The sequence below is a fragment of the Ictalurus furcatus genome, chromosome 3 (genome assembly GCF_023375685.1).
Source record: "Ictalurus furcatus strain D&B chromosome 3, Billie_1.0, whole genome shotgun sequence".
Lineage (NCBI taxonomy): Eukaryota > Metazoa > Chordata > Actinopteri > Siluriformes > Ictaluridae > Ictalurus > Ictalurus furcatus.
This window is the reverse complement of record NC_071257.1, coordinates 27011833-27025988: the sequence shown is the minus strand read 5'-3', so window position 1 is coordinate 27025988 and position 14156 is coordinate 27011833. Positions and strand designations below refer to the sequence as shown.

At 36.2% G+C, this 14156-nt stretch overlaps 1 protein-coding gene across 1 annotated transcript in view; it reads left to right on the top strand.

The window, feature by feature from the left end:
• The window catches only part of si:dkey-103j14.5 (isoaspartyl peptidase/L-asparaginase), a 28039-nt gene extending 20500 nt beyond the window's left edge, over positions 1 to 7539 (top strand). The window contains exon 7 of the mRNA XM_053621818.1: positions 4731 to 7539. Coding sequence (XP_053477793.1) covers positions 4731 to 4936 — 206 coding nt within the window. The 3' untranslated portion in view covers positions 4937 to 7539. The remainder of the gene's footprint in view (positions 1 to 4730) is intronic.
• The last annotated feature ends 6617 nt before the right edge of the window (positions 7540 to 14156 follow it).

Here is a 14156-nt window from a genome sequence, read left to right as displayed (position 1 = left end):
ACAAGGCCCATTGAGGTTCCAGGACACTAAGCAGAGAAAGATTATATATGTGGTTGGATCTTGAAGAAGGACATGGTATGACTGCATTCACAGCCTCTTAGCATTTCAGGCACATAGTGAGAGCATGCCCAGACCCAGCGAATGAGACAGAGGATGTAGTGCATGCTTTACACACTGCCAGCTGAGCTCAATATCTCTTTCCTCCTTCCCAACTGAAGCCGAGTGTCTGACACCAGAGTCCCCCATTTCATTACTGTCTGAGTGGAAGAAAAGGAACTGCATTACCTAACCTCTGTGCAGACTGCTTACTGTTTACAAGAAGAGATATGCCTTTATTACAATTTAATTTGACTTACCTTCACCTAAAATCAGATCAGATAGACTCAGATTGAAGGAGTGGTGACTCTCCAGGCTTTGTGGAGTGTTATTGGCACTAATCTTGTGGGCAGCGACTCACACTATATCTGTGAGAGCCTTTACAGCCACTGCAGCATGCTGACATTCCATCAATTTACACTGTTAATCAAACTTTTACTGAGCATCCATTTTGTCTCTGAAATTCTTTCTTATTCATTTTTCCTACTGCTTTGCCATTGGGTTTTATCCCAATATTGAAATCGGTAGGGAGTATTTATTATCGAGAAGACATAACATTCGGGTGAGAAAAGATGGGATGAGAGGCTTTCGCATGCACATTTAGATATGTGTTGATCGATGTATTAAGGAACAGTGCACCATTTTATAAATCAGAAAGTGATATAAATACACATGTTCAATGCTGCACTTGGATGCAGGATTGTAGTGGCAAATCTAGCCTCCAGTGGATTAAAGAAACAGATCCAGATTCAGTTTTTGAGTCTTTCTAGTCAAAATAGTAAAGCAAAATCTATAGCAATCCCATCCAGGGTGTATTCCCATCACATGCTCAGTGTTCCCTGAACAGGCTCCAGATTCACAATGACCCTGGATAGGATAAAGAGCTTCATTTGAACATAAAAATGTTGTATGTAAAATAAAAACTGGAGTTTTGGAGCACTCTTCTTTGCTCCAGGTCTTTCAGACTTTAAGGGTTCCTTCTCACAACTGCTGTTTTGAGATCTCTCCACAGGTGCTCTGTGGGATTTAGATCTGGACTCATTGTTGGCTACTTCAGAACTGTCCAGCGCTTTGTCTTAAACCATTTTTGGGTGCTTTTTGAAATATGTTTTGGGTCATTGTCCTGCTGTAAGACCATGACCTCTGACAAAGACCAAGCTTTCTGACACTGGGTCCTACAGTTCACCAAAGAATTATTTGGTAGTCTTCAGATTTCATAATTCCATGCACACAGTCAAGACATCCAGTGCCTGAAGCAGCAAAGCAACCCCAAAACATCACTGAACCTCCACCATGCTTGACTGTAGGGACTGTGTTCCTTTCTTTGAAGGCCTCATTTCGTTTTCTGAAAACAGAAGAATGATGTGCATTACCAAAAAGCTCTGTTTTAGTCTCACCTGTCCACAGGACATTCTCCCAGAAGGATCTGACTTTATGTTTCTGCGTCAGCAGAGGGGACCTCCTGGGTCTCCTAACATAGAGTACCTTTTTATTCAGATGGTGACGGATGGTACAAGCTGACACTGTTGTACCCTGTGTCTGCAGGTCAGCTTGAATTTATTTGGAAGTTGATTGAGGTTCTTTATCCACTATTCGAACAATCCTTTGTTGCAATTTTTCAATGTTTCTCTTTCATCCACGTGCAAGGAGATTAGCTACAGTGACATGGGAAGCTGTAAACTTCTTGACAGTGTTGCTCACAGTGGACACAGGAACATTAAGATATCTTAATGAATACCATAATACCAAAGCATTTGTAAATGCTGTTGGGCCCTTGAGGAAGGCCCTTAACCCTCTCTGCTCCAGGGGCACTGTATCATGGCTGAGCCTGCACTCTGACCCCAACTTTCTAACGAGCTGGGAAATGCAAAGAAAATTTCACTGTTCTGTAATGTATATGTGACCAATAAAGGCTTCTTTTCTTCTTCTTACACACACACACACACACACACACACATATATATATATATATATATATATATATATATATATACACACACACACACACACACACACATACACACACACACACACACACACACACACACACACAAAATCTACAATGACAAAGAAGAAAACACTCTGAAGCAGAAAACAGTGAGCTCAGTGGCAAATATTTAACATGGTCTTTAAATATACAGCATTTTTGTAAACAGTTTTCTAAGCTTTATTTTTGGTAATCATGGTTTATGAATGCGCTGGAGATTTCGTTTACGCTTTCAAAATTTTCGTTTATGCGCCACATGTTTATGTTCACCATTCTGGCACAAACTTCGTAGGGGCGGGGCGTAACAGCGATTTACTCTCATTGGCTAGTGAGATTTAGATTGACAGCTTGAGTGTCCAGCTGAGGAGGAGGAGGAAGAAGACGTTGATGATGATGACGACGATTCTCAGTGCCACTCCTGAGAGTCTCGAAAAAATAGTCGTATGAGTCTACCCAAACCTCAAATATTAGTTACAAACTAATATACTGACTAAGGAAGTATTTTCCACTACAAAGCACAAACACTATAACTATAGAGAGAACCGCATTCAGAACGCTCTCTAAAATTTGTGACACTGAAGTCTCAACTTCCTGGTCAGGGAGATGTAGATCCAAATCTCACTAACCAATGAGAGTAAATCGCTGAGTTTTGTGTCAGAACGTAAACTTGCAGAGCGTAAACGAAAACTCATAAACCATGATTAGCGAGAACAAAGCTTAGAAAACTGTTAACAAAGCTGTTTATTTGAAGATCACGTTAAAAAACATTTTGTGAACTCCACTATCAAATCCTTCTGGCCACCACTTCAACCTGCTGGGCATAGTTGTGTTCTTTCTCATCTTTCCTTTTGCTGGTGTTCTTTTCTTTTCTTTTCTTTTTTCAAATGTTGTGCATGCAGTGCTTTGTAAAATCTCTCTCCACAGCCACACCATCTTCAGATTTTGCATGAGCATGCCATGCTAACGTATGTGGCAAGAGGATCTGACACTGCCTTTGCCAATCATTTTAATTGGTGTGTAAGAGGGGAGGAGATCAGACAGACAGCCACTGTTGGTAGAGGATAATGAGGCAGTGTGTGTGTGTTGAGGGTCAGCAGGCTATTGTTTGCTTGTGATTTCTGCAGTAATGACTGTGGAAATGGACAGAGTCGCTTCGTTTTTTTTACTCTCTGTCTTCATGATTATCCTTTTAAACACCAGCCTCCGCATAGCAACCGAGCCACTCCATCTGGCTCTGGGAACTGCGATGGCTTGCGCTGCCAGGTCTTTCATGTAAAATCGCTGCTTCTTTGATTAAAACCCGCATATTCTCTGGTTTCTTGCCATGCTCAGAAATGTGTTGTGCCTGAGTCAAAGCTAGAAGAAACTTTTAAGGCAGAGCGTCTGCCGTTTATCTTTTTTCAGACAGTCTTCTGTTCCACAGCACCTATAATGAATAAATGCCTGAACTCTAGCACTAGTTTGAGCCTGTGTGATACGGTTCTCTGTCTGAAGGATGTTGTGTCCATGGAGTCTACCAGGTTACACTGCTTTATCACACAGCAGGACACAAATTGAAATCCTGAGACTTTTTCTGTTGCGCTGGGAACTGGAACAGTAGTAGTAGAACAACGTGTGTGCCTAACATTTGGGCTTTTGAAGTTAGAAATGGATTTTATTTTTGTGAAGGTAAAGCAGAAGGTGAAAAGGTAAAAAAAAAAAGCAACGGTGGATATCGTTTGACATTGCACTCTGACCTGAACGACCATGCAAACCATGAGGAATGAATGAATCATAGAAAAGAGGGTTCTTTGGATGGTTCTAGCTATGTTGAGAACTTTTGATGATAGTGTAGGGCTCTACATAGTACCATTAAGATCTCCTTGATAGAATGCCTAAAGGGCCCCTTATTATTATTATTATTAGTAGTAGTAGTAGTAGTAGTAGTAGTAGTAGTTATTTGGTATTGGTAAGAATAGTTTTGTTAATTAAAAAATAATATGAAATCTACTATTACAATGACATACATTATAATTATAATACTTCTTACCAATACCCAACAACAATTATTATTATTATTATTATTAACAACAATAATTTGTATACAGTCTAACACATAATAAAATAATATATAATATAAAATAAATCTTATCAATACCAAATGTGTATTACTATTAGTAGTAGTAGAATTAATAGTAATAATCACTACTATTTTAATAATAATAATAATGATTATTTTTATTATTATTATTACTACTACTACTACTTTTATTATCATTATTATTACTACTACTACTACTACTATTATTACTACTACTTTTATTATTATTATTATTATTATTACTACTACTACTACTACTATTACTACTACTACTACTAATAGTAGTAGTAGTACACATTTGGTGTTCATTATTGTATTATTATGCCCAGTGACATTGAATAGATATTAGTTTATTTGCATATTTGCTGTAGTTGCATCTGTTTGTTCCTCTCCATTATTCAGTGCATGTTTCAGATGTTATCATTGCCCAAAGTGATATGATTTTACATCAAATAAAGGAAACGGTACTGAGATTCATGCTTAGTTTATTTTGCATAATGAAACACCTGCTCATTGCTGAATGTGTTCACTTGAGCGACACTAAATAAGATTGTTTATGTGTGATAGGAAAGTCAGCGTGTGAAGCAGCTGAATGCTCTCTGCAGTATATGGCTGAGCGTGTTCAGGGGAGAGGAGGAGCCGTAGTAGTGTCTCCCACCGGGGACTGGAGTGCTATGTTCACCACAGCGCGCATGGCTTGGGCCTCTTTCACGGCCGAACGTCTCCACTACGGTTTAAACCCAAAAGAAACATTTGAGGAAACATTGAATTGATAACACATTTGTTGTGCTTTTTTTTGGACAACTCAATTTTATGTGACCATGCTATAGAAGAATGAAGGAATAAGCTCAGGAAAAAATTATTTTCATTTTTAATTTGCTCACTTAGGTCTGAATTTAATTTGATATGATTTTTAAAAGAATTTTAAGAATATGTGGCACTCTGTCACAGGCAAGCATTTTTCACCAAGCAAGGCTGTAACAGAGCCATTTTTCTATACACAATATCATCAACAATGTTAATTCTGAAGCAGATTTATTATTTCACACTTTATTCTTATTTCAGCTATTTCATAGCAATTGAGTCACATGACCAGATGTTTTCTATTGTCTATGAAGGACTGTTTCAGACACATCACATTCATAACACGTTTAATTACCGTTTGCACAGTGTCATGTACACTGATCGACCATAACATTAAAACCACTAACAGGATATAATAACATTGATTAATAATACTGAACACAGAAGAACATTGATTATCTCGTTACAATGCCAGCTGTTACTGGATGGGATATATTAGGCAGCATGTGAACAGTCTGTTCTCAAAGTTGATGTGTTGAAAGCTGGAAAAATGGGCAAGAGTAAGGATCTGAGTGACTTTGACAAGAGCTAAATTGTGATGGCTAGGGTATCTCCAAAACAGCAGGTCTTGTGTGGTGTTCCTGGTATGCAGTGGTTAGTGTCTACCAAAAGTTGTCCAAGGAAGGACAACCGGTGAACTGGCGACAGGGTCAAGGCTCACCGATGCGCGTGGGGATCAAAGGCTATCCCGTCTGGTCCAATCCCACAGAAGAGCTACTGTAGCTCAAATTGCTGAAAAAGTTAATGCTGGCTCTGATAGAAAGGTGTCAGAACACACAGTGCATTGCAGCTTGCTATGTATGCTGCCTCACCTTACAACTTACAGGACTTAAAGGGTCTGCTGCTAACATCTTGGTGTGAGATACAACAGCACACCTTCAGAGGTCTTATGGAGTCCATGCCTTGATGGATCAGAGCTGTTATGGCAGCACAAGGCAACCTACACAATATTAGACAGGTGGTTTTAATGTTACGGCTGATCGCTGTACACAAGTCGCAAAGCTCAGGTAAATTTTTAACATGGAACATTATAAGGCACCCAATATGGATGTATTCTTTAATCTGGTTGTACGTGACAGGATTCTCTAAGAACGTCTGCCAGATGGCAATCAGGAAAAACAGATTGTTTGTGAAGAAGCAACGATGTATAGACCTACACAACAATTATTTATATCTACGCATATTTGTTGTTTTCATCCAAGTGATATTTTATTTTTAATACCTTTAAGGACCTTTTAAGGTGCTTATTAATTATCTTTAAAAATTGCTTGAATGGTAAAAAAATAAAAAGTTATCTCCAGCCCCCCCCCCCATTTTTGTTCTGTCCATAATGCTCATAAACGGCTATATTTCTGACAAATGTAAATTAATATCTTATGCTTGAAAAGTAGCCTATATGCTTTCTCAGTACTGTATGAAATGTCACATGACCAGATATATATATTTTTTTTAAAGTCCATGAAACTGTCAATACTTTATATCATTATTGTTGAATTTTGTAACAGCTTTACATTAACTGATTATTTTTTTTCCAAGAAATACACTTCATAGGCTTTTAATCTATTGCTGTACAATATTACTGTATTGTACTATTACTTTACTGTTTGTCTCTCTCAGGAACCAGGATTCAACTTGATTTAACTTGAGAAAATCTACTAGTACAATATAATCATCCTAAATTACATTGTGGTTCTAACTTCTGTGTTATAAAATCGTTATCCCATTACAGTTTATTCATATTTCATAGTGCTTTACATTCAACATTTTCTTGGACCAGTCCAGCTCTTCTTGTTAATCACAATATTACATTTAATGATTTACTACTCCATTTGCATTTGAATAGGATTTAGATACATTTTCAAACTTGCTTTACTTCAATCTCATTTATATAGAATAAATAATTGAAAGCACCTGTAATGATGATTCAAGATCCAATTAGTAACATCATTAAAAAAAAGAAAAGAAAAAAAGAATGGCTCATAATGAAATCTGGCACTAAAGGTCTTCTTCAGTAGCTCACATTTAATAGGCTTATCTTATTGAACTTCAGTATAAAGGAAATCAAAGTTAGCCGAGTCATTAGCTTCACTTTTTGGTCTTTCTTTAAAAAAAGAGAAACCCGTATTTGAATAATGACTGATGAAATCAGTCCCATCCTGAGAGCAGGAGGATGAATACATTTTTTTTTTTAAAGGCCCGAGTTTGTATCTCCCCTAAAAATAGTTTAAAGCAATTTACTTTCATACAGTTTTCTCCAGAGTGGCTTTTACTTTTCTCAGACTGGGAGAGCCAGATGGTCCTGTAAAATCATATGCACTGTTATTTGCTTAAATGTGATCCATAAAATGTTTAAAATCTCTATATGTTGAACATATGCAAAGAAGTTTGAAATCATATAATAGATAAATGGCAACCGAAGGAAAATGCTGAATTTGAATGTAGTAATGGTCTTTTATATTTCCCATAAAAGAACCATTTTTGTTCTTTCTTCAGACTATACCTTTTGCAGAAGCACGATTATTCAATAAACAGACTGTCTACTGAGTGTGCTTTTTGTTGAACCTTTAACATTTTGATCAGTTGTAGATTCAGTGGAATAAAACAATGTGTTAATCAAAATGTTCCAACTAATTTATATAGGATTAAAGTAATACCATCTCTGCAAGTACATCCAGCGAAATGGTATTTTTTCAAGTCAAAGGCAGTAAACAACACACAAATGTGATGGAACTACAGTGCAGAAATAAATTATTCTACAGTATGTTTAAATAGATGAACTAGGTAATTCCTTTACTTCTCATCTAGCATACATCAAGATGCTATTTGATTGTAAAAACTGATGTGTAAGAGGATGATGCATGGTTTTAGCTATAAGTCCTGTCATAAATAGCAAGGTTGTAAAGCTAAGTCAAAAGATTGTAAACTGAGCTATGGAGTGTTTCTCTTTTCTTTCACAGTTTATAGACATTTTTAGCCTGTTAAACAATTCTGTCCCTAATTCTGAGCTCATTTGTCTTCATCTTACAAATGCATAGTCACTTTTGACTCTTTCCGAATGAAAAGTTGGCATTTTGCACAGCTGGTGTGATGCGCACAGTGCACTTTGCTGATCTTTTACATTTTTAAAATGACGGTATTCATACTACTTGTATCTTAACATTCTAAGGGATGTATTTGAAGAGATTTTAGAAATATAACACGGCAAAGAAGTGTCCTTCATAACACTGTAAACTTATTTTAAAAAATATTATCCTACAGCTCAGCTGAAAGTTTATAATTACTTATTCTTGTGTAAGTTATGTGATCAGTAGCAATAAGAAAAGAGTAATATAATGTAATCTAAATTGTTTATCTAACTATATCACTCTATGTAGCTATTTACCTATAATGAGAGAATTACATTAGCAATAATGATAGCTCACCAAATGTCTATGATTGTAAGCTATTTTCAGCTCTTTGCTGCCCCCTTGCGGAATTAGTGCTATACTGCAATATTTACATTACATTTACCATCCATCCATCCATCCATCCATCTTCTATACCGCTTTATCCTTTTCAGGGTCACGGGGAAACCTGGAGCCTATCCCAGGGAGCATCGGTCACAAGGCGGGGTACACCCTGGACAGGGTGCCAATCCATCACAGGGCACACACACAATACATTACATTTACTATGATAACTATCAAACTCCACTCAAATATCTGCGATTGTATGTTGGAAATTTAGGCACACACTTTGTGAACGTGTTATACTTTTGTGTTGAGAAGAACAGCTTCGTTTGAAATTCTTACGGCCCAGTGTGTTTACATTTACAGCATTTGGAAGATTTAGGGCACTGCAGATCATGCGGAAATCACAGCTCAGGACACATTTTTAGTCCTTAAACTTTTATCACTTAGGGACCCCTTTAACTGTAGACTAATTTCAAGAACCCTATCAGTACATATTAATTTACTATTCAAATGAACGGCTCTGTATTTAAATGTGTTCAGTAAAATGTTGGATTTTTTAAAATTCCCTGTTTATAGGCCTAAATCTTATTTAGTTATTGAGATTTGGATTACACCAATTAAATTCTATGGTTGGCTTAGTGCTTAGCATGATTGCCTCACACTGTCAGGGTTGGGGGTTCGAATCCCGCCTCCACCTTGTGTGCGTGTTCTCCCCATGCTTCAGGGGTTTCCTCCGGCTACTCCACTTTCCTCCCCAGTCCAAAAACATGCGTTGTAGGCTGGTTGGAATTTCCAAATTGTCTGTAGTGTGTGAATGTGTGTGCAGTTGTGCCCTGTGATGGGTTGGCACCACGTCCATGGTGTCATCTGCCTTGTACACTGAGCTCCTTGGGATAGCCTCCAGGCTCCCCATGACCCTTTGTAGGGTAAGTGGTATAGAAAATGTATGGCTGGATGGATAATGGTGGGCTGTGATTTTCACCACTCATAAAATGTTCTAAACAAACAAACAACAAAACAAAGCGGACGTCATGGCTATGCTTTGCAGACCCCACTTTTAGAACCAGTGATTCAGTAAGTTTGCTGTTTTACATTGTTCTTCTATTCATTCGTTAACAGAAACAGCAGGTGCATTGCTAGGTCCACAGACATTACTGTAGAGTTGTAATACAAACACGTTTGGCCGTGACGAAAATTTTAATGAAACATTATGGCACTTGTTTACCTGTAAAACAGCTGGATGAAGTCAGAAATGCACTAATAGTTACTGAAGCTCTGATTTTCATTTACAGTGTAATTTTCTTGTAAACAATAGCTATAGCTATATATATATATATATATATATATATATATATATATATATATATATATATATATATATATATATATATATATATATTTAAAAAAAAAAAAAAAAAAAAACACAGAATATGTGTCTCTGTGCTACAGTCACAGTAAGGATGCTTGAAGATAATATATTGAGAAAACCATGGAAAATGTAGAGCATGTGGAAAGTGTGACATTAAAAAAGGAAACAAAGATTCCTCCGCAGTTCTATAGATGGTAAAATGGTCTGTCATTCAAAAGGCGGTGTACTTGAAACCTTTTCTGAGAGGGAAAGCCTCTATGTCCTCTCTTGTAGAAACAAATCAAAAGACTCTTTTAGGATGTATAAAATAAGCAAGAAAACTCAATGAGAAAATCTGACCAGTCAAAAGCTTTAATACATTTTATTAAATATTGCATAATAATGAAATCACAGCAGTAAATAGCATTCTATCTGTAACTGCACTGCAAATAAAGGAAAAGACCATCTAACTACAATGTGAGCCTCTGCGTGTGGAAAATCACTACAGGCATTATGTCACACTCTTTATGAATATTTCCAGTGATTGTAGTCAGGATCTCGGTAATTGTCTCCCATGACACACTTGTGATAAAGCATCATATCCTACAAAGTAACACGGATTTCCTTCTCGATGTATCAAGGCAAAAAGAAAAACAATAAAAACCAGGCACGGTTAACAAAGCTGTGAGACAAAAGGCATCTGGATCCTAAAACAGTGTTAGAAATCTGTCATTCGTTCATATCAGAGCGCGTGCGCCGAAAGCAACTCACTGTGCTTTCCTAAAACTCTTCCTGTAATAGAAACTATATTCCTAGAGGCTGTCAAACATTTTATTCATTTATATTATACATATTTACAAGTACAATTCTCTCGTCTCTGCTTACGTCCAAAGCACAGGATTCTCAAGACACTATGTTGCTTATTTTGTCTATCGCATGATGTTTCATGCAGTCGAATGGAATAAAGCTCGTGATAAATTTGAAAACCTATGTGAATCTAATCCGGGCCGTAGTCGGTTAAAACGTGATGACGACCACAGCCAGACAATGATATATGCTGTACTATTAACCAAGAATATGATCAATACCGTATGTGTATCTGTTAGGAGTACAGTTAAACACGTGACACACTCCACACATGCTCAGCAGTGACTCTCTGTGGCATGATATGGAATGCAATGCACAATAATACAGTGAGCCAAAGTATTCAGCCTTCATTAGCTCATAAGCTTTAATACTTTATGGCTGTCAGAGGTGCAACACGGTGTAGAAACTCATGCATTGTATGATCTTCACATCAGGTTTAGTTAGCGATCATTTCTTTTTCCTTCTATTCAGTCTTCCCAACACTTGAAATGCAGCTACAGCAGATGTAGCTAAATTATCATAAACAGCTTGTTGGTTTATTATACAGATTAAAAAAAAAAGATCCTAATGTAGCTTACTCGTATAAATGGCACTTCAAGATAGGAAGGAAGGAGGTACGGCATTTCATACAGATCAGAAATTACCCCGACACGTTTGCGGTCAACATCAGGATAAAAGTTCTATAAAGGACAGCATGTTAATGCATGCGGTCCTTCACGCTCCAAGCTTTCTAAACAGAAAAAATATATATTTCGATATATCACACAGGCCGGTGTAGTACAGCAACATATTACGGTGATCATACAGTATGTGCTCTTAGGAGGGCCGGTCTCATCCACATTATATTTTCAGGTTTAGGAAAATAAGAACATTTCAAGAACAATTTTAAATATTACAAGAATAATGATAAAATGACCTGTATTTACATTGCCTTATATTACTCAACTGGTTCCTAAAATAGTCTCTATAGTCCTAAGATATTCATTTTATTCCCTGTTCTCTATTAATGTTAAAACCAACTCTTTACCTTTCACTTTCTGAGGTCTGTTTTTCCCCTTAGAAATAGGGATTCTCCAAGCAGCACTTTTTTCTGCTTCTTGTTTGACCCGAACACACTGCTGTAGCACACGAGCCAATGAAATACACCACTAGTCAAAAGTATGGACACTAGATTGAATATATTTTTCATAGTATTAAAGATATTTTTGATAAAGGCTTATAGTTCAAAATTATTTCTATGAGAAATGTAAATAGATGGATTAATACGTAGCTTTTACTTAACCCTCTACTGCATGAATTATTACATTTACATAAAGTTTTTATGGATTTTTATTACTTGAATTAGTTCAAGTAATAATTTATTTTTTTAATTTTAATAAAAAGTTTTAGGGGGTATTTGGTAAATTGTTGCCATATGGCAACAATGTGCAATGGTGGAAAGTATCATATAGTCAAAGAAAAACACAAAATATCTGAGATTCCACTTACTGCATTTTCCAGACTACATGTTTTTGGGGGGCGTTTTTTGCCACATAGTAAACATGTAAATGTTATATCTTCTAGAAAGGAACTGCAGTTGTAAAAAGTATGTGAATGGATTTATTCACTCAAAATACATACAAACATTTGATCCAGACATGTTTTGGGTGAAGTATCTTTTTAATGATATCTCTTGCAAAATGTCGGAAATACCAAGATTTTCTTACTCTGAATGTAAAAATTAGAAATATACTACTAGAGAAGCTTAGCTCTGTTTTGCTATGTAGGCCTGTTTCAATTCATGAATGCGCATACCACAGTTCCATTATCGTATTTTGTTGCCATATGGCAACAATTACATTTTACCATTTAACAGAATACTCTAAATATATAAACTTGTATAAATTATTTTTAAAAAATACATTTTAACTCTAATAGTGTTTAAATTTTTCTTTAAGTAATTTTGCCTTAATAGTGAAACATTTATAAAATTTTGAGAGCCCTCCAGTGATGACCTTCACCATGCCATGTGACTGCAGAAAAGGTCATGGTCATGTGACATGGCTTTTTTTTTTGTTTTTGTTTTTTTGATATGTCAAGGCTTAAAGACCCCTAATTCCAGTTATATAGGAAAATAGTAGCTTTGTATTATTGCCTATCAAAAATAGGAGAAAAACGAATTGTTGCCATATGGCAACACCATGCAGTAAAGGGTTAAAACAGTTTTTTTCCACGAACATGTAGCTTTCATTTACAACTTGGTAGAAACAGTGTGTAGCTTGGCTTATTTGGGAAGGTCCTTAATGAAGCTGGTTGAGATGATGCCAAGATGAATCAGGAATTTGAAAATATGAAATAGTTTTGATTTGTTTTGTACTTTTCTAGTTCACGGTATAATTGAATATGTTGTTTCACTGTGCTAATCTTTTTTTTCATTATTAAAATGAAGAAAAGCTTTATATGAACAGGTGTGTCCACACTTTTGACTGGTAGTTTATATATTTTGGTTGCAAGACTTCCATCCTATAACTGCACATACAGTATAAAAGGCAAACATTAGTCATTAATGCAAACATTATTACAGTTGTTCGAATTTATCTGCTGATCTACGGACACCAAAATGAATGCAAAATGTTCTCTCGCTTAACATGACTTAGTCATTTACAAAAACACTGACAATTGTTTATGTCTAGTAACAGATTTGTTTCAGTTAGATTAAGGAGGATTAGGACTGCCAGTGTGTGAAACATGAGAGACGATCAAGGAACCGTTCCTTTTTTTGTGTTTGTATAAAATAAAAGATGAGAGCATATCAGGATGTTTTCAAGGCAGAATTTTGGTGGAACCTGACTACTCCTGATCTTTACAGCCTACATATCCATAAAATAGGATTATCAACAAAAAGGCAGACCTTAAAACCAACTCTTTTCTGAAACAGGTTTAAAATGAACGATTTTTCCACAGCCGATATACTGTAATAAATAAAACACTGTGCAGCTGTGATAAATAAAACACTGGATTTTCACACAACTGATCCCCAAAACATCCTGATTAGTCCATATAGACTTAAGTGCTTACAGTTTAGTGATATCAGTCCATGTGGCGGTTCACATCTGAGCAGGAACTCAACCACACCATCTATATTGCTCTCAAAATATACACAGGGAGTCCCAAACTGATTTTCAAGTTTTGCGTAAATCCATCTCGGGGTGTTTTTTTTTTTTTTTTTGTTGACCTTTATCTGGCCCTTTAACCTTCAACTCTGGTACCCTCCTTTAAGTGCCTTTAACTACACACTGACCCTTTACAACACTGGTGCTAGTCTGTTTCGTCTACTTTTTTTTGCTGTGTTAATGTCAGGTATGTGATTCAGTAAAAAGAAAAAAATAATTATACATTATGGACATGAACATTTAAATTTAAATAAAAACAAAATGTAAATAATGTATATTAATATATATATATATATGTGTGTGTGTGAAA